This window comes from Barbus barbus (genome assembly GCF_936440315.1).
Source record: "Barbus barbus genome assembly, chromosome: 31".
In the NCBI taxonomy this organism is placed as follows: Eukaryota; Metazoa; Chordata; class Actinopteri; order Cypriniformes; family Cyprinidae; genus Barbus; species Barbus barbus.
Genome location: NC_136759.1, coordinates 20655515 through 20676017, shown reverse-complemented (window position 1 = coordinate 20676017; position 20503 = coordinate 20655515). Strand labels below are relative to the sequence as shown.

At 39.0% G+C, this 20503-nt stretch overlaps 1 protein-coding gene across 5 annotated transcripts in view; it reads right to left on the bottom strand.

The window, feature by feature from the left end:
• Window positions 1-20503, bottom strand: part of LOC306851356 (cell adhesion molecule DSCAML1-like) — a gene marked incomplete at both ends in the record, with an annotated part of 131642 nt that overhangs the window by 93675 nt on the left and 17464 nt on the right. For all 5 annotated transcript variants that reach the window (XM_079387525.1, XM_079387526.1, XM_079387527.1 and 2 more), the window contains 2 exons: window positions 9373-9519; window positions 14797-15117. In XM_079387525.1, coding sequence (XP_079243651.1) covers window positions 9373-9519; window positions 14797-15117 — 468 coding nt within the window. The remainder of the gene's footprint in view (window positions 1-9372; window positions 9520-14796; window positions 15118-20503) is intronic.

Here is a 20503-nt window from a genome sequence, read left to right as displayed (position 1 = left end):
TACTCAGGAGACAGCGCAATGTCCCCTCTGGTACTCTCTACATCGTCCAGCTCCCCTGGGGCTGGATGCCATGGTACAGAAGTGGCCGAGGCTGCGTCTGTACGCCTTTCCCCCGATCGCTCTGCTCCCCGGAGTTCTGGAGAGAGTGCGCCGGGACGGACACCGGCTGCTATTGGTAGCCCCGTTCTGGCCGGGCCGAGTATGGTTCTCGGACCTGATTTTCCTCCTCGACGGCTCCCCTTGGGAGATTCCAGTCAGGAGGGATCTCCTCTCACAGGCAGGAGGCACCCTTGTACACCCTTGCCCGGAGTTGTGGAAGCTGTGGGTGTGGCCCCTGAGGGGGCACAGCTGATAGCTTCCGGTCTCTCAACCGAGGTGGTTGAGACCATCCTCCAGTCCAGAGCTCCTTCTACGAGGAGACTGTACGCCCTGAAGTGGAGACTCTTCACTTCATGGTGCGGAGATCGCCAGCTCGACCCAGTTAACTGCCCAGTAGGTACAGTGCTGGAGTTCCTGCAGGCTCGACTCTCCGCAGGGTTAGCCCACTCCACCTTGAAGGTCTATGTGGCGGCAATTTCTGCTTACCACACCCCTCTGGGTGGATCGACAGTGGGCGCACAGCCCCTAGTTACACGTTTCCTCCGTGGTGCACTAAGGCTAAGGCCTCCGGTACGGTCCCGGGTCCCACCTTGGGACTTGGCTGTGGTACTGAACGCTCTCTGTAGGCCTCCCTTCGAGCCTATCGAGGAGATTTCAGATCGCCATCTCTCTCTGAAGACCGTGTTTCTTCTGGCGATGGCATCTCTCAAGAGAGTGGGGGACCTGCAGGCCCTTTCAGTGGCCCCTACCCATTTGGACTTTGCGCCTGGCATGGCCAAAGTTTTTCTATACCCTCGGGCAGGGTATGTCCCCAAGGTTCCTTCTATCACACCACAGCCTGTCGTACTGCAGGCCCTTAGTCCTCCTCCCTTTCGGGAGCCTGACCAGCTGAAGCTAAACCGTATGTGTCCAGTGCGAGCACTGGACGCGTACGTCCACAGAGCTGCCATGTGGAGAAGGACGGACCAGTTGCTAGTGTGCTACGGTCCTCCTAAGAGGGGTCTGCCTGCTTCCAAGCAGACCCTCAGTCGGTGGATTGTGGATGCCATTCACATGGCTTATGAGTCCTCTGACCTCCCCTCGCCGATGGGAGTCAGGGCTCATTCCACTAGGAGTGTGGCGGCCTCCAAGGCCATTCTCGCAGGTGTCCCTATCCAGGACATCTGCAACGCTGCGGGTTGGTCCACGCCTCTGACCTTCGTCAGGTTCTATGGCCTGGACATGCGAGCCACTCCAGGTTCTTCCGTTCTCTTGCCCTAGCTGTGCGCCTTTGGACACACAGGGCAGGGGTGCGGAAGTCTGGAGCCGTTGGTATCTCGTTCCCCAAAGCGTCGTCGACGCAGCTCGAGTTCCTGAAGAGGAACGTCTTAGGTTACTTGTGTAACCCTAGTTCCTCGAGGGAACGAGACGCTGCGTCACGGACCCACACTTCCGGCATCCCTGCCAGCGCTTGCTTCATTCTAGAAGCTGATGCCGGTTTCCCCGCACGTGCTTTTATGCCAGCTGGTCATTACGTCACCTCGCCCGTGACGTCCTTTTCCCATTCTGGACAGATTTGATTGGTATTCAGAGCCGGTTACGCTATTGGCGTTCCCCAAAGCGTCGTCGACGCAGCGTCTCGTTCCCTCGAGGAACTAGGGTTACACAAGTAACCTAAGACGTTTTGTCATTTTTGAGCCCAACAGCCACATTCTCTATTTGCTTTTATTGAATGGGAAAAGAACAGCATGAACATTCTGCTAAAAATCTACTTTTAAGGTCTACCATAAATAAATAAATACCCATTTGGAAGAATAAGGGTATGTAAATGAGGACATATTTTTCATCGGACAAAATAAGTATGCTTGGGTGAAATGCAATGTTATTGGTAACAAAAACAAAAAAATATTTTTAGATTTTAAAAATCTATTACAAATATTCTGTTATTGAAACAAAGCTGAAAAAAGATTAAATATAACATTAAAACCTAAATTTGAATGAAAATTTGAAATGTTTTCCTGCCAACTAACTGAAACTAATAAGTTATTAAAATTATTACAACTAAAACTGAAATAAAAAATAAAGTTTTATAGAACATGGTTATTATAGTTAAGTAAAACTATAACTGAGCAATAAAGCCATAAAATACAATACTGTTACTTGAAATAAATATGAACTGAAATAAAATGAAAAATACTTTTATTATATATCTGTTTTATGTGAGCTAGTTGCCAAGGCAACATTTCTTATTTTAATCTTTAGTCAAGTTAAACTACTTTATGTACTAAAATAACTAAAAATGTATCAAATGTGTGTATATAATAAGAATAAGAATAAGAAAACTGATGTATAAAATAAAAGTTAATTCAAATTCTTAATATCTAAATATTGTGATAATATATAAATAATAATAATAATATAGTTGCACCGGTGTAATATATTGTTGATATCCACATAAATGTATAAACCTAGAAGCATCTTAACTTCTCTAAAAGACACAGTTCACTTTCACTTGTTCAAAAATAACCTGAACACGGATCTACTCACTTCCTCCTCTAAATCTGCTCTCTCTCATTCAGTGTTTTTCCTCTGAGCTTTCTCTGCAGAAGTGTTTGGTTCAGGGAAGTCTGTCCAGGTTGGAGTTTATGCCCCTCTCAGCAGGAAATCTGTCAGCCATTTGGAATGTGTTTGTGGCATGCGCATAACTGTGAAAGCACTGGACTGTATATGTGTGTGGCGCCGTGGTGGTACGCTAATACAAAAAAAAAAAAAAAAAAAAATTCACACTGCGATGCATCCTCACACCTTCCTCATTCCGACCGTCGTTTCATACTCGTTGCCATGGAGATAAGATAAAACTCACACTGTTTTGGGCTTACAGAAGAGGAGGAGAACGATCTGAACAAAACTGCCTGATGAAAACTCATGCACACACACACACACTGGTGCATACATTTCACACTACTCCAGACAAACTGACACCAATGGCAAAACGGAACACTTTAAGCCAATAGTTCAACCAAAACTTCTCTTTACTCACCCTCATGTTGTCCCAAATCCATATTTTCTTCCAAAGAACACAAAAAGTGAATTTCTGAAAAATCTCCAGGCCACTCTATTTTTTATATTTAATGAAAGCAAATGCAAATGACAAAAAGCACCATAAAAGTAGTTCACACAATGGTCATATACAATATCTCAAGTATTCAGAAGTCATATAAGAAGAAAAGATGAAAATGCTATCATCATTTACTTACTCTGATGCTGTTCCAAACCCATTAGTCATTTGTTCATCTTCAAAACACAAATTATAATATATTTATTGAAACCTGAGAGATTTCTGTCCTTCCACTGAAAGTCCACACAACCAAAACTCTGATGCTTCAAAATGTACAGAAAAGATCGTAAAAGGAATCCATAAGCAGTTTAATCCAAGTCTTATAGGTTTAGAACACCATGAGGATGAGTAACTGATGATAGAATTTTAAACTGTTATTCACTTAAAATCTTGCCACAGAGTATTGTAGTATATGCTGATCCAGTTACAAAAGATTAATTTTCAAATTCAAATCACTGATTCAATGATACAGTCAGATAATCAGTGACTAACAACCCAAAATACAATCTGTTTTGTCACAATCATCTATTTTTCAGACTTCAGAAGACTTGCTTGACAAGCCTTGACAAACCCATTCCTTATTTACTTTCATTATATTGAAACTCAGACATTAAAATATTCACCTTTTCTTTTATTCATCAGATTAGTCGTTCTCTCTCAGTTTGTGTATATGTATCCAAGTGCTACAGTCTTGGATTTATCAGGTAGTCAAATATTGACACATGAGAGAGCAGCAGCACTGCCGCTTTCTGTCACTCATAGAGTTCAATAGTGTATGCATGGTAATGTAGTGCAAAATATCTACTGCTGGAATACACCAGTGATGTTAAACTAACACAGGACAAGACAAGGAGGACAAACGGAGGACAAGAGCTTGATTATTAGCTACAGATCAGCAATGTGTCTTTTACTGGATTCTAAAGGAAAAGTATATTGAGTGGGATCACACTGCTAACAATGCACCGGGAAGGAAGTGAGCAGAGACTTCATTTTACTGCTAAAAGATATTTTATCACTAAAAAATTAGACATTTTACCCCATTATTCCAGTTTTGCTTGGTTTTCCTTGAAGTGTCAGGCTGATGTAGAACTACAGCCACACACATCCACACTCTCAAACTGCACCACTATTTGAGATTTACTGCAAACAAGATGCAGTTTTTCCTTGCCCTTCATATAAATAGTCCTATCAGCATAATGATTCCACATCGCACATGCTGACGTGCTTATTTCTTTATTTCTTTTCCAATTCAGATCAATAATTTAGCATCCCTCCATCTTTTTTGAATTCGCACAGGGAATTGCCTGGATGTTATGTGCCTCATCCCAGCGTCATCAATGGAAAATAGCAAAATGGCTGAATGACACTTTCAAAAAGGGGCAGAATTGAAGGGAGACCCCAAGATCAACCACACATTACTGTATCTGGTGGTATGTCTAATCAAGTTATGCATTTGAGCTCACAATTGCTGAAAATGTATCCAGGTTCTACTTAAGTAGTGTGCCCCAAAATTGAGTAAGATGTTTCTTTATCAGAATAGATTTGGAGAAATTTAGCATTCTACCAATGGATCCTCTGCAGTGAATGGGTGCCGTCAGAATGAGCTGATAAAAAAAACATCACAATAATTCACAAGCACTCCAGTCCATCAGTAAACATCTTGTGAAGGGAAAAGTGTGTGGTCTGGCCTAAATGCAATCCATAATAACGCTTCCTTCAGTGAAAATTTATATCCCCTATTGTCCTCTCACATCAAAATACACTGACATAATGGTTTTGGACAATTTTTGAGATGTTTTTATCAGCTGTTTGGTCTCTCGTTCTGATGGCACCCATTCACTGCAGAAGATCTATTGGTGAGCAAGTGAAGCAGTGCAAAATTTCTCCAAATCTGTTCCGATGAAGAAGCAAACTCCCGGATGGCCTGAACAAAACAAAATAAAATAAACATAAAACAATTGGGTGATCTCTTTCTATAAATCTTAAAAAAAAGAATTATAAAGAAGTTTTTTTGGTGTTTTTTTCCCCACATATACGTAAATGCCAGCTGTATTTTACGCTCAAAAGGGAAGTGTGTAGTTTCTGTGGCAGCTGCAACTCAATAAATCATTTCAACAATGAATTCATATCTGGGATCAGGGTTTAGTTTAACGTTATTCTATAATAATAATAACTGCCTTTATTTAGGAACAATATAAGTAAATGGGCCAAACTGAGATGGTGACGAGGAAAATCTGCATGTTGGCCTGGTGTAAGTTTTTTTTTTTTTTTTTTACATATTCCCAGCTTAAACAAGAGTAGACTAATGACAGGCAGTGTAATTGAACCTGTAAATCCTGCTCCAACTCCTCACTGCTCTCTCTAAACCTCTTACACATCTTGCCATCTTAAACATGAGTCACACAGCAGAAATCAGCTTACTGCTTCACACACATACACACACTCTCTCCGGCCCTCCTACGCATACAAGTGAACCCTGCTGCTATTACACCATTAATAAAAAGTACCATCGTCTTAACAGTTTCTCTTTCTTTTAGACATTTGCCATGGTAACACCTTGGTACTCTTAACTGAAAGCTCTCCAATAAAGCTCTAGTTCCTCATCTGAACCCAGTGGGGTTTGTGTCAGGTTCAGGGTTCTCAGTATTTTATATCAGTTAACATTTTTACTGTTCAGACATCTTATGCTCACCAAAGCTACATTAATTTGATCAACAAATTAAATTAATATTGTGAAATATTTTTTCCGTTTAAAATAACTGTTTTCTATTTTAATACATTTTAAAATGTAATTTATTCCTGTGATGGCGAAACTGAATTTTTAGTATCATTATGCCAGTCTTCAGTATCACATGATCCTTCAAAAATCATTCTAATATGATGATTTGCTGCTCAAGAAAAAAATATTATTATTATTAGTAGTAGTAGTAGTAGTAGTAGTGTTGAAAACAGTTGTGATGCTTAATATTTTTGTGGAAACTGTGAAATATTTTTTCTGGATTCTTTGACAAATACAAAGCTCAAAAATCAGAATTTATAGAAATATTTTGTAACAATGACAAATACTTCAGTGTCACTTTTATGGAGTAAAATACTAACCCCAAACCTTTGAACTGCAACATATTTATAATCAAATATGTATTAAACTTGCATGATTAAAATCTAATAAAAATTAAAACAATTTAAAGCAATAATTATTTTATGTTTAACTAATTTAGCTAATTGTTATTTTTTTATTTATGATTGATGTAAGTAATACATCAAATGATTATAATTATTATTATTAATTTAATTATTATAATTAATTTAAATAATACAAGCTGAAATCTTCCCCTCTATCCAAAGATTTTAATTGAATAACAATTTAAATGTTGGTCTTTTGCTTGTATAATGCTGTTATATGCATTCAGAAGATCTGAATAGTGTACACATCATATATATATATATCCAACTTTTATGATACTTTTTTATCATTTTAAGCTTGACGACACTAGGCAACATTCACTTTCATTACATTATAAAGAGAAGCCTTTGAAACAGCCTTCCTTTATCCACATCATAATTAAAGTATATTACATTTATCAAGATAAACCAGAGGGTTAGCTTTGCTTACGTTGAAACAGATCATTTGAATTTTTGATTGCTTGATTGATGTGCTGGGTAATCTTTAAGCAAAGAGTGTCAGAGTCAGTTTGCTAGAGCTGAACGTGTGACCTTCTGTTAATCCATTAAAGCGACTGGTTAATCAATTAAGATGGAAGTCACGGTCAGCCACAATAATGCTAGCCAACAGATAGAGGAGAAAACAACAAAAGCGCTGGCCTGGAATCACACAAACACACGAGCCACCAAGGTGTACATCCCTACAGACGTTTTCCCACAATCCCCCGTATCGTGTGGATGACCACTCACACATCCGCATCCGTGACAAGAGAGAGGGCAATCCGAGCATGTAATCAATCGATACTTGCTGGAAACCTCTGGAACCCTTATACTGATACACATTGACACAGTGGCTAAAGCGGATCAATGAGCGCTCCAGTGTGAAGGGCAGGGAGACGCACACCTCCATTGAGAAAGATGAACTGAGCAAAGAGAGAAAGAGAGAGACTCTAGTCACTGATTCCATCTGACTTGGCCGGTGTAAGCAGCACCTATTGATTTTCCAATCAACTACAAGGCCAGGGTTCACACAAACGTACACACACACACTCCGCCACTTGAGCTAGGAAGTCCGCTGCTCAAGAAAACTGCTACCTTGTTTGAACGCACACACAAAGCACTCTTGGCAGAATCATTTTGCTGCTTTTAGAGGGAATTTGATAAAGTGGAAAAGCATTTGTTCACTATCAGACTGGATTTATCACACAAACAAACAGGGTGGGAATCATTAGGGAGGGATATATCTTGCCTCCCTGAAAACAAGTTTTTTTAGGATTACAATACACTTTGGTGTCCTATTTTTTTTTTTTTTATAAAAGCATTAGAGCAGTGTTATTATTGTTAATTAAGCCTAAAATAAAAACTATTAAAACTTTATTGGAATTAAATTAAATATAAATATTAGGTGAAAAACATACATTTAGAATAGTTCAATGACAATTACAAATGTTGCCTTGGTAACTAAATAAAATAAATTAAGTTTAAGTATTAAAAAAATTCAAACTGAAACAAAAAATAAAAATAAATTTAAATTCCTTTCCACACTGTAAAAAAAATAAATAAAAATGTTTCACCAGATTTTTGAGTTTTCTCAACTTACTTTTTAGGAAATTTCTCAACTTTTTGTTGAATGAACTTAAAACAAGGAGTTGAGAAACCTCAAATATCCGATGAAGCTTGTTGCCTTAAACTTTTAAGTTTGCCCAACTTTTTTTTTTTTTTTTTTTTTTTTACAGTGCATTATGGGTTTTCAGATCAAAGATGCCTATAAGATCAATCAGCTCCAAAAAGAAATGCAAAAATCTGAGCTAATTGAAAGAAAACAAGTTGACAAAAAGATTGAATCCAAAATTTGGTAATAATATAGCAGAATTTATAGATTCACATGCAATTTTTAAAAGGCCAGTCATTTTTGTCTGGGATCACCAAATTAGTTAAAGGATTTTCAGCACAACTAAAGTCAAAACAAAAACTGATAATATCAAAATAAAATCTCATTTAAAATATGAATGCATGCTATAAAAGTACATCAATTGTACAAAAATTACACGACATTATAGGCACAAATACTAACAATAAACCATAACAGAACTTAAAACCTAGCATGACAATTAGCTAGCTTTTAAGTTACGATAAGATCAAACTTTTTATGTAAAATGTGTTTATCAATAACTACGAACCAACATTTGGTCTCAATCTAGTTAGATGTTATGAGTCATTGCTTAATATAGGATGAATTTGCAACCATATTAGTCATTCTCAGACAAACCTCCCTGGACATTACCCCCATGAAAATCTTTGTGTAATGTTGTACGCATACCATGTTAGACAATATTGGGAATGAGTGAGAATCATCCATTCTGACAGTACAGAGCATTACGTGTCTTGATTCAGCTCCATTTTGTTGAATTGTCCTATTTTTCGGTTTCCGCTCCATCCAGACAAAATGGGAGATATTGAGAAAGGCCGAAATGAATTAGGAATGATTTCTTTAAGACCATATTGAGAACATTACGGAAAGAACAAAATTAAAGACAGGGGCTTTCGTTTTCATTTTAACACCTCAGATGAATGCTCAATGAAAAAAAACAAAACAAAACACAAATGTCAATTTTAAAGTCCAAAATCGATTTCAGAGATTGGGCCTAATTCATTATGCAGCCAGTAAGAGGGTCACCAATCTTTTATTCCTTAAATGAAACACAAAAATATATATTTATAGCCATATGAAATTTTTGCATTTTCTGTGCAGAATTTTGGGGGAAAATTGTCCAGAATGTTCACGCATGCTTATGGTTGCTGACCCGATCCTATTTGGACTCCTAAATAACACATATCGTTTTCCACACTTTGAAACCAGAATGACCTTCCCACCCTTTGAATGACAGAGCAAATACACTGCAAACTGCAGCTGCAACAAGGCTTCGTTTACAGATTTAGGATATTAAAATGTACATAACAGATTTCAAATTTGTGGTTACTTTAACAGCCAAACCATGCAAGGTATGTCTTACCTGGAACGATGGAGACAGTGTCCTTCTCCCAGGACACCACACTGACGTACTCCTGCACAGCAGAGGGGATGAGGCACTTGAAGACGGCCACGTTGCCCCGCATGGACCTTTGGTCCGCCACACGAACTGTGTAAGGTTCCCTGAACACTGTTCATGATGAGGCGGAAGAAAAACAGAGGTTGAAATTTTTCAATTAAATTACATTTTGTATTTGAAATTGTACATTTAAATTTCACATTTTTACAGACTTGTTCAAAAATTAAATAAAAGTGAGATATAATTTTCTGGTTCTTTTCTTTTCTTTTCTTTTTATTTTATGATTTTATTTCCATCTAACACAACATCAACAATCATATTAATGGCAGACCCAAGAGTAATAGATTTATAATAATAATAATAATAATAACACTTCAGTCAATTGTACACACTAATTTAAATAAAATTAATTAAATTGAATAACAACAATAATATTAATAGTTATATAAAATCTTTAAATTTTATTATTTGATAAAAATATATATATAAATTTTCCCAGAAGAGTGTGCTTTTCTGTGAATAAAGAAAGAAAGAAAGAAAGAAAGAAAGAAAGAAAGAAAGAAAGAAATAAACTGATATGGTCAAATGCATTAATTTTATTAAACATATAAGTGGAAACTGGATCTTTTTTTTTTTTTTTTTCTTGTCATTTTTTTCTTTACATCAAGAGGTGTTCAAGAGTTCAAGAAGTGGCCTTTTTATAAATCACCCTGGCAATGCATGCAGACGGAAGCGAGTGGACGACACTGCACAGCCTCTGGAGCTGTCAGAAACATTTGCCCCCGCTAAAGGGACCCTCTCTGCACCTGACAACCGGAACCCGGACTAAAAAAATCAATAGACGAGAAGAACACACAAAGCGAGTGGGGTACGAAGATGTTATTTACGGGCGAGGAGATCCTCCTACGGTAAAGGGCGACAGGGGAGCACGAGCAGATTAAAGGAGGCGCTGAATTTCATTTTAATTTCAGGGACTCAATTTGCTTTGTGTCTTTCATCAACATCTATTTACTTACGGATTTTAATTTCTCCCTCGTATCTTTGGGGAAGTAACGCAAGACGCAGAGCAAGGGCATCTCATTCACGAACATGACGCCGCAAATTTGATCACACGGTCGGGGGATGTTTTCAGAGAACTCTGTGGGTTTTGCAATTGGATTCACGGCCAATTCAACTACGCAGCTTTTCAGCCCATCAAAAAAGAGACCGATCATAAGAATTCATGAAATGTGGCAATCACCCACAACCGCGCTCCAAGGCCACCCCCTCCTGTCTCACTTTCACTCGCTACCTCTATTTCTATATATAATTAACGCCTGGCTTGCGGGTGAATTTCCTTGGTCATTAATAACGCTTTCTGCCAGGTGCCAGTGTCACCCACAGCGAGGAGAATCAGTGTCCTTGTCTGATATTTAAGTCATGAATCGTTGAGCCCAGTCATTATATTTATTTCTTTCGTTCTCAATATGTAACTGGTCTATGAAAATGTGTAAATGAAAGATGCTTGAGTAAGTTAAAACAGGCTGTGTATATTTGCCCACTGTTAACTAACCAGCTTCTTACCGATGCAGATGAGATTTGAATCAATAGAACAGATCAATATAACTCCCTATTACACTCAGGACTCCATAGTCTACAAATAATCATTTATTCAGTCATTGATTGACTGCGAGTCTCGGGGTTTATTGAATTTCTAAAGATAAACTAACTCAAAGCTGCCCTCTATTAGCTAGTTTTATTTTCACCTCAACTCGGATTGTGCTACACCTGGTTGTGCAATGTTGTTTTACAGCGGTCGAAGGAGCGTAAACAAGCCAAAACATCTCTAAGGCTTCAATAATGCATGCGGAAAATTCACAGATGAATTTGCCGACAACAATAGCAGATAGCATTTTTTATGGGCAAATGGCTCTCCGTCTTTATGTGCGGCATCATTAGAATGTTACTGATGCCTGACTATACTCATCGGTTGCTTGGAAACGAACTGACACACGGACTGGTGCTCTCTTTCTCCTTTTGCGCACACCAGGAGGACTGAGTCCTGTATCACTATCGTTTAAATAATTAACTCGAGAGAAACCAAATACCGTATTTACTTATTCATGATGCAAGACGTATAAAAAAGGGGAAAAGATCTAAATTGAATAAGAATGAGGTGGTGAAAGGTGCTCATTAATGTAATGGTGAACAAAAGAAATGAACATGACCTATCAGGAGGCAGGAAGCCAAAGAAACAAAGGGCTAAAAGAAAGGAAGAGTGAGCCTGTGTCACAGTGCACCTGCCACACTCGTCGCACGAGCTCCGTGTTTAACCCTGGAGCTGACTTTAGTCAAACTCAATACAGGATGTAGGACACTCTCCATTAAACATGCTACTGTGTATTTAGGATTATAGAGGTGATAGAGTTAATATAGCATGGCTTCTGCTAAGCAAATTTCTGTATTTAACTCGCCTTTATCCTCCTGTCAGTTACCTGCTTCCTACACTCAGACAAAGGATAGATAGCAAGATGGACAGACAGACAGAAAGACACACACACACACACACTACAGATAGACAGATATACAAACAGACAGACACACTTACAGATAGACAGACAGGTAGGTAGATATATAGATGGATGGATGGATAAACAGACAGACAGACGGATGTACGGACAGGTAGGTAGGTAGGTAGTTAGATAGACAGACAGGCAGGCAGACAAACAGAAAGAAAGAAAGAAAGAAAGAAAGAAAGAAAGAAAGAAACAGACAGACAGACAGACAGACTGCCTGCCTGCCCACGGGGACACAAACAATTGACATGCTAAGAATTGAGACACTGTAAAAGGCTAAATGAAAAATGAACAGTGAGAGCAAGGAGGAACACACACACCCATATGAAGCCCTCATAGGGAGATTTTCATAAATGTAGAGCTATCCACACAGGTGCCCGTGCTATTATTGGCACAGGATCAGCATGCAGGAGAGTGGGTGAGAAAAGAGGAGGAGGGAGAGAAAGAGAGAGAGAGAGAGACATGCATGGGGGGTGTCATACAGTGAGCTGTCAGCTGTCATCATTCTCCAGTGCCACCTGAGACATTCAGCGCCACACCCTGCCCCTCCCCTCACCGTACCCATGGTAACCCCTCAGTTCCAGAATCTGACTGGCTGGTGAGGGAGCCCCAGTGTTGGGTTCCTCAGGGCTCTGTGTGGGTTGCTAGGTCCGCTAGCAGTTTTGCTGCATCTCAGCACTTAATTGATTAATTAGTGTAATTATTTGAGGCGAAAGTCACCCCCGTCTTGTTGCCGGTTGGTAGGTAATTCATTCCATCCTCTGAGACTTTAATGTTAATGCGGGTAAGCTGGAAAATGTAGCATGGGCGAACTCGCCTGGTTACATTTGAAGAATCGTTCAAGCTGACGTTATTTATAAAGGTGTGAGATCGGCATTGCTCGTTGGGGTTATTTCTGGGAAATTCAGAGTAGGTCTACACGTACGTGTGTGTGTGCGTGTGTGAGATGGGAACTCTAGCTTAGAGGACAGATGGAGACTGGGAGACAGGAGGGACACTGGCACTGCGCAGGCTGGCATAAAAGTGAGTGTGTGAGTGTAGGGAGGTGTATGGATATCCCTCGCTGTTGCTGGGCGGCCGGCCCCACTCACGAGCGGTGACCTTGGCACCGAGTGGGAGGGTCAGTCAGCCAACTGTCTGTAGCATCGTGTGCCCGTCTGTGCACTGCTTTTTAAAGCAGTCAGGTCAATAGTCCGGCCACTGGGACATCCATTTGGCACTTACATTCTTATTTAGGTTAGCAATATGGTGGCCGCTACTTCTGCTGTTACTGCAGATGTTAAGTTAAGAACTCACGTTCCACCTGTAACATCACGAACCCCCCTCTGCCACAGTTACTGCGTTGACTATGCTCTTTTCTCAGAGCAATATGGTCTGCAAAGAGATGCTGATGAAAACTAAAGCCATTGCAGTCTTTCAGGGTACAAGTGTGCAGGGTCACACTTTATTTTAAGGTCCAATTCTCGCTATTAGCAAACCATTAACTACGACTTTTGCTTCAATAAACTACTAATCTTCTGCTTATTAATAGTTAGTAAAGGAGTTGTTAAGTTGAGGTATTAGGTAGGATTATAGATGTAGAATATGGTCATGCAGTATATGTGCTATATAAGTATTAATAAACAGCCAATATGCTATTGATAGGCATGCTAAGAAGTAACAAGTTCATAGTAAAATTGGTCCCTATATGTGTGAATATAATAGTAAGGATATACACAGGATCAAAAAATTAAGCACCAATAAAATGGCTGTAAATAAAAATGTATAAGGAGCTGCTATTTAATACACATCAAACTGTAAGAGAAATAGACCATCACAGATGTAAGTGTTGAGATTGATCCTAAAGGAAAAGTAAGCTCAGAAATCCATGTGACACTTGGAATATTCTTCTTTTCAAACGTCCTCAAACTATGAGGAACATTGAAATATAATGAATAAAATCACGGCATGGCTTTACTTTTTTATTAGGAAGTGGAGATTTTATATTAAAGTAAAAATAGTATGATTTTCTGTGTTTTTGATGGAAGACTTGTATGTTCATTTTGTTCATTTACAGCAGTACATTACAAGTAATAAATAAACAGCACTATTTTAAAACTATTCAGATGTAAAAATAACTTTATTTTAATATTTTAAAATAGTAAAAGTTGACTAGGAACTATACTCTCTGCACCCATGGTATGGCAGCAAAGTTCCCTGATTATCACGCCAAAATGAGAGAATAGTTCCTAGCCATATCGGCCTAGAAAATTGCAACTTTTCATTTTTCGTCGGTCTTAGTACATAATGTAACTACAGAAGAGTCAAGTTTTAAATAGGAAAAATATAAAAATAGTAAAACTCAGCTGTTTAACTCTAAGGGAGTTGCAAAATGAGCCTATTTCCAAAAAAAGTGGAGTGTTCCTTAAGGTTTTATATATAATTACAAACCAAGTTTTGGTCACACTATAGATTGGGGACAAATGCTCACTAGTAACTAACTATTAACAACGACTTTTGCCTCATTCAATTTCTAATTTGCTGCTTATTAATAGTCAGTAGGGTAGATGCTAAGTTTAGGTATTGGGGAGGGTTAAGGGATCTAAAATATGGTCTTACAGAATAAGGCATTAATCTGTGCTTTATAAGTACTAATACACAGAAAATATGCTATTAATATGCATGCTAATAAGCAACTACTTAATAGTGAGAATTGGTCATGGCCTGTTCCTTGTGAGATCTGACCAAGAAACTTAGTGGTTGCCAACCCTGACCTTTACTCACTGCGCTACACCGCCATATAAATGCATTAAATAGATAGATGGACAGATGGATGGATGGAATCATGTCTCACCTGCTTTGACACGGATGCTAGGGCTGCGGATCTTGCCGGCCTGGTTCTCGGCAGTGCAGAAGTAGTCATTATCATGAATGAAGCTGTTGAAGGCAGAGGGGGAGAAGGGGTAAAGCTGCAGCGTGCCGTTGGCGTGAACGTGGCGGATGTGTGGCACGTCGTAGATGTCGTCGCCGGTGGCCAGGTACCAGCGGAGGACGGCATGGGGGGCGCCACCCGCAGGACAGGGCAGGGACACCCCCACTGAGCTGGAGAAGGTCACTCTCTGCAGGGAAGCATTCACAAAGTACAGCCGCGTCGAGACCACATCCTCGCTGTGCACTGGAAGAGAGACAACACGGTCAGTCGCGAAGAGACCAAAGATGTTATTCTTCAAATCAACACCTGGACAGGTAAAGGGCCAATGCATACTTGTACCTGTGGGTTACTGCACTTTGAAATCATAAAAGAAGCACTGCGTGTCATTCTGACAAACTTCCACCTCACATTCATGTCTGCTAAAGTACACACCATGCTCTGATTGGATTATCCCAGAGACATTCCCAATGGGTCAGCACAACTCAATTCAAATTTAGAAATCAATCACTGGATTGGGAAGATGATGTAACCAAAAATTGTCCTTTATCTTATTATTTGCCTGTCGTTTACCAAGTGCACAATCTATATAGGGAAGCTAAGGTCAGCTAGTCACTACAGTAGCAAGTTTCCTAAAGCTGCAGTTTCTTTAACGCACTTCCAGTGTTCGGAACAAGTTGGTTAGACATATCTTATGTCAACGCCGCGACTGATGCTTAACTACCATAGTATGATGCATCGTTGAAGAAATGTAACTACTGTACACTCTCAGAAATAAAGGTACAAAAGCTGTCACTGGGGCGGTACATTTTCAAAAGGTACACTTTTGTACCTATTAGGTTCAAATATGTACACTTTAAGTACTAATATGTACCTTTAAGGTACCAAAATGGACCCTATAGGTACAAACGTACCTTTTGAAAAGGTACCGCCCCAGTGACAGCTTTTGCACCTTTATTTCTGAGAGTATAGCTAGTCACAACTACTGTATTTCCCAAAGTTGCAGTTACTTTGTCACACATCCATTGTTCGGAACAAGATGGTTCAATATATTTAATGTTGACATCACAACTGATGCTTAGCTACCATAATATGAGCCATCATTAGAAATATTAATTACTGTTGCTAGTCATAACTCTATCACAACGCCACAGATATTTTGTTGCATGTCAGTCATTCGCAACAAGTTGGTCAAGAATGAAACAATAGCTGTATCGTTTCGAAGGCTGCATTTGTTGTCTGCATTGTTATCCAACTATGGTTGCATGTTCTATCATTAAGCACATTCACACTCTCTAAAAACTGTGTTGACATCCTCTTGACAAACTGAAAGATGTAGAATTAATCTACACTTGTAACCACAAGTCGAGAGCTGAAGTTCCAATGCTGTTAGAGAATATTAATTGGAACTTTGGTTTCGGAAAACACCAAATCTTTGAACTATGCTGATAATGACAGAACTTGCAACCATAGTTGGCTAAATATACTTGTAAAATGCACCCAAGATTCTTTAGCATTTTAGTCAGGTTAGACGCCATACTGAATTTAACATGGATGTAAACATGGCTGTGAAGGAGAGACTTGAAGCCTGTTCACACCAAGGACAAGAACTATAAAGACAACAATAAAGATATAGTTCTAAAAATCGTTCTCGATATTAAAGAATAGCAGAGAAACAATATTGTTAGACACAGTCAGAATGATTTTTTTTCCAGCTGATGAATGGTAAAAACATTGACGCCCAATCAGAATCAATCCTGATATAATGCGCTTGAGAATTTAAAGCGGCAGACAAGCGTGTGCTTAGAATAGACAGACAATATTATATAGTTATCTTTATAGTTATCGTTTTTGGTGTAAACAGGCCTTTACAGTCTTTACAATGACACACACTAAAGGTCCTAGATAACAACATTTTTGCTAAGTCTCAAGTTTTTTTTTTCTTTCATAAGCTGACCAATCTGTATGTTGCAAAGAACAGTACAATCCATTTTACACAGAGTACTTCTTCTTATTTTTTAAAATCTTATTTTCATTCATGCCAAAAATTTGATGTGACGCTACCCTGACTAAGTTCTATAGAATGTTAAAATGACTCTTTGTTAATCAGAAAATGCTGCAATTTCCACAAAAGCAAACAAAGAAGTAAATTAACAAAGCCAGATGCAAGAATCAGCAAGGCTTACAAACAAAAGCCAACTTTGTCCACAGCAAGAGTGGATCTTTACTCCCCATTCACATCTTTTCATATGTATGTTCTTGGCAGATGCTTCCTTACCAAAGTGACTTATCCAACCTTAACCCAAATGACAGCTATAACAACACAGTTGTAGGGCAGGCATTAAAGAATATCACTAATCTAATATGTGTGCGGTGTGAGCCGTGCTGAATGCTGCCATCTGATAGGAGAATAAATAGGTCATAGAACCCCCGCTATGTATCTACAGACCTCTCTGACAACTAATGTGGATCACACAATCATTCGCTCTTGGTGTATTACCAAATCCGGACTACTGTGAGAAAAGAGAAAAAAGTGGTGGTTTGCATAAATTAACACGCGTGCTAATTTAGCAGCGTAGCTAATGATGTCCTTTAAAGGCGGCGTTTTAGCGATTTACCATTCTGGCATCTCTATTATCTGCAGGCTCTATTACGGATTACATGGTTCGGGTAGGATGGCTCTGTATCTTTTTGTATTCAGAGAATTGCTTAGCTCAGCTCTGGCTCCGAGCCAAGGGAGACACAAGCCCAAAGCAAGAGAATTTTCTTCTAAGGCAATTACATTTAATTAATGTCCCCCACCAGGTTTATGTCAACAATGCCTGGATTAACCCCCATTCTTGTGATTCTCATTGTGTTCGAAAGAATAATGGTGACATGCTACCATGGCAATAAAGTCAATGGAGTACCTATAAGCTTCCACATATTGAACAGACAGCATCACAATATATAAAAATAAATATGAAATTGGAATTCATACCCAATAACACTAAAAATTAAAGGAACGGTTCACCTAAAAATGAAAATGCAGCTTGTTTTAATGCAATGAAAGTTCAGATTCACTTTCAATTTATGGAAAAGAGCAACTTGAACATTCTATAAAATATCTTTCTTTGTGTGTTCCACAGAAACAAGAAGATATTCAAGAAGATATTATATTCCTTTAATGACTATAATAATGTTATTCTTACTTTTGACAGTTACAGGCTACTCCGTTTAAAGAAAATAATAATATTTATTTTTAATGAAATAAAAAAAAGTCATGCAAAATTTTGAACATAAATACATGCAAAACATAGCATGAAAAACATGAAAAAAGTGATGCTAGAGAATTGAAAGGCTTAGAGCTAAAGCTTTTACTGGGTAAGGTGGGGGTTTGGATTCCTTCTCTCTCCATCCATCACTCTCTCTCCCTCTCTTTTTATATTCCCATAGAACATGAAGGGATATGTTATGTGATTGGAATTTGTACTCCAGACGCAGAGAGTTAAATCCATATAATCTCCTTTCACATTTAACACACACAGAGCCTTCCTGGCCTGATAATCGCAGCACGGTGGAGGCCCTCTCGCTCTGGCCTGTGGGGAGGGCAGATTACGGAGGTGGGTACGAGCCAGGGGGCAAGAGTCCAAACAGGACCAGGTTTAGAGTGTGCATAGTGGTAGGTTAGATGGGGGGCTGAAGTGAATGGATGTGCCATCAGGAGTCACAGGTTGCATAGGAATGAAATAAAATGCTTTTCATTGTTAACGCTTTGCATGAAAGGCTGGATTACATTAGAACAACATCTAGACTGGCAATTCTCAACCTTTGTTACTCCAAAGTCCCCTACAGTCAAGGTTATTATTTAAAAGACTGCCTTCACAGCTATGATGCTTCCATTTCTGCTGAAACAGTTTTATTAATGTTGGCTGTTAATATGTTTAAATCATTCAAATGATGTGATTATGTAATAATATCAAGAAACTTTTTTTTTCTTGTAGTTAACAATAATATGATGTTCCTTTTTAAAAGGAATAAAACTAAATAAATAGCTGCCACATTGTTCACTCTATTTATAATCTATAACTGTTTAAAGGAAACACGGCTTGTGTAAATATCTCTTAGGAGTGGAAATGCAAATTATTTAGATCCAATTAGATGTCAGGTTTTGAGAGGACAAATTAAAATATTGTCAATTTTGTTTGGTTATATTCTGCAATCAATCAATCACTCAAATAAATAAATCCATATTGACTAGAAATTGCATTTTAATTCTTAATTAAAAAAAATATTTGTTTATTTATTCAATTCATGCAATTATTTATTTATAAGTAATTTTAGAATGCTTTAGCCCCCTTGAAAGTTTACTGAGGCCCTCTACTGGGCCATGACAACTCCCCCCCCCCCAGTTGAGAACCGCTGGACTAGACTGAGCTTTGCTGTGCAGGCTGGCTTTCAATGTAGTGCCACAGTTGCACTGACAAATCTAGGATTTAAAGCAAATGTTTGACCCATGCTTTTGTGTAAAGAACCTCTGGGATCCAGCATTAGAGTTAAACAGCGAAGATTCCTGACATGCTCAAAATGGAGCAGTCCTTGGCTGCTGTCAGCCTTAAGTGCTATTTGGGATGAGAGCAGAGTGCACTCTATCCTGGTTTCTGAGCTGTGTCAAATATAATTCCGAGAGCCCTTTTCAGGACCACGGACAGTGACTGAATGGTCCCTAAACACATTTCAGCACTATAGACAGCGCCAATCTTTTCCTCTCCACGGAAATGCAACTTAAAACTATGCATAAACAAACATCCGTTAATCTGTAAAAGCTCCTTTTAAGAATATAAAAACATCTCTCTCTTATTATTGGACAAACAACAGCAAACGCCGCCCTGCTTGTGGCAAAAGCAAATATAGACAATAGCGGAAAGCCTGCATGACAACACATCAGTTCACAGTAGATCTGAACAAAACACAGCAACACTGGGAAATATGGTCATGGTTTTATTGAAATGGGATGAAAAACAGGTCAACTGGTTAGTCCCCCTGCCCCCCACCCCTTTTTGCCTTTGCAGATTATAGCCTAAAGCATAAACCCCCATAATAAAGATTGCAATATCTATAATCTCACAGTGGGGTTTTGGGTAAGGGGTTGTGGATCCAAAAGGGACAGCCTGGGGATATCTCCCCCACTGTCTGGGTGATGGTGGTGGGGGGAGTCTGAGGTAAGGAGGGGGAAAAAGAAAAGCTTGAGAGCAGGACAGCTGCAGTTTGTCCTCCACACCAACAGGTGCCACTATTGGGATGCTGATTGGAAAGAACATTCTGAGTTCTGGGCTACCACAGGACCTCTGGTCATAGGATCATACATTTTTTGTGCCAATAGCCCGAGCTGTAAATGGCATGTGATTAATTACCCTAAAGGTATGATCACAATTATCATTGCTCTGCAAAATTTTGTGAGAAAATTCCAGTCATTTCAATAGGAATCATTGCGATCGTGAGTTTTGTGCGAGTGCAAAAACGTTGGTCGCATAAATTTGCCGTGCAAACCAAAATAAATCTGCTTTGCTTTAAAGTTTGTGAGATATGTTTCATACATCGCTACACTATTAACTGTTAAAAATTCCCCTTGGAAATTTTGCCCAAATTTCAC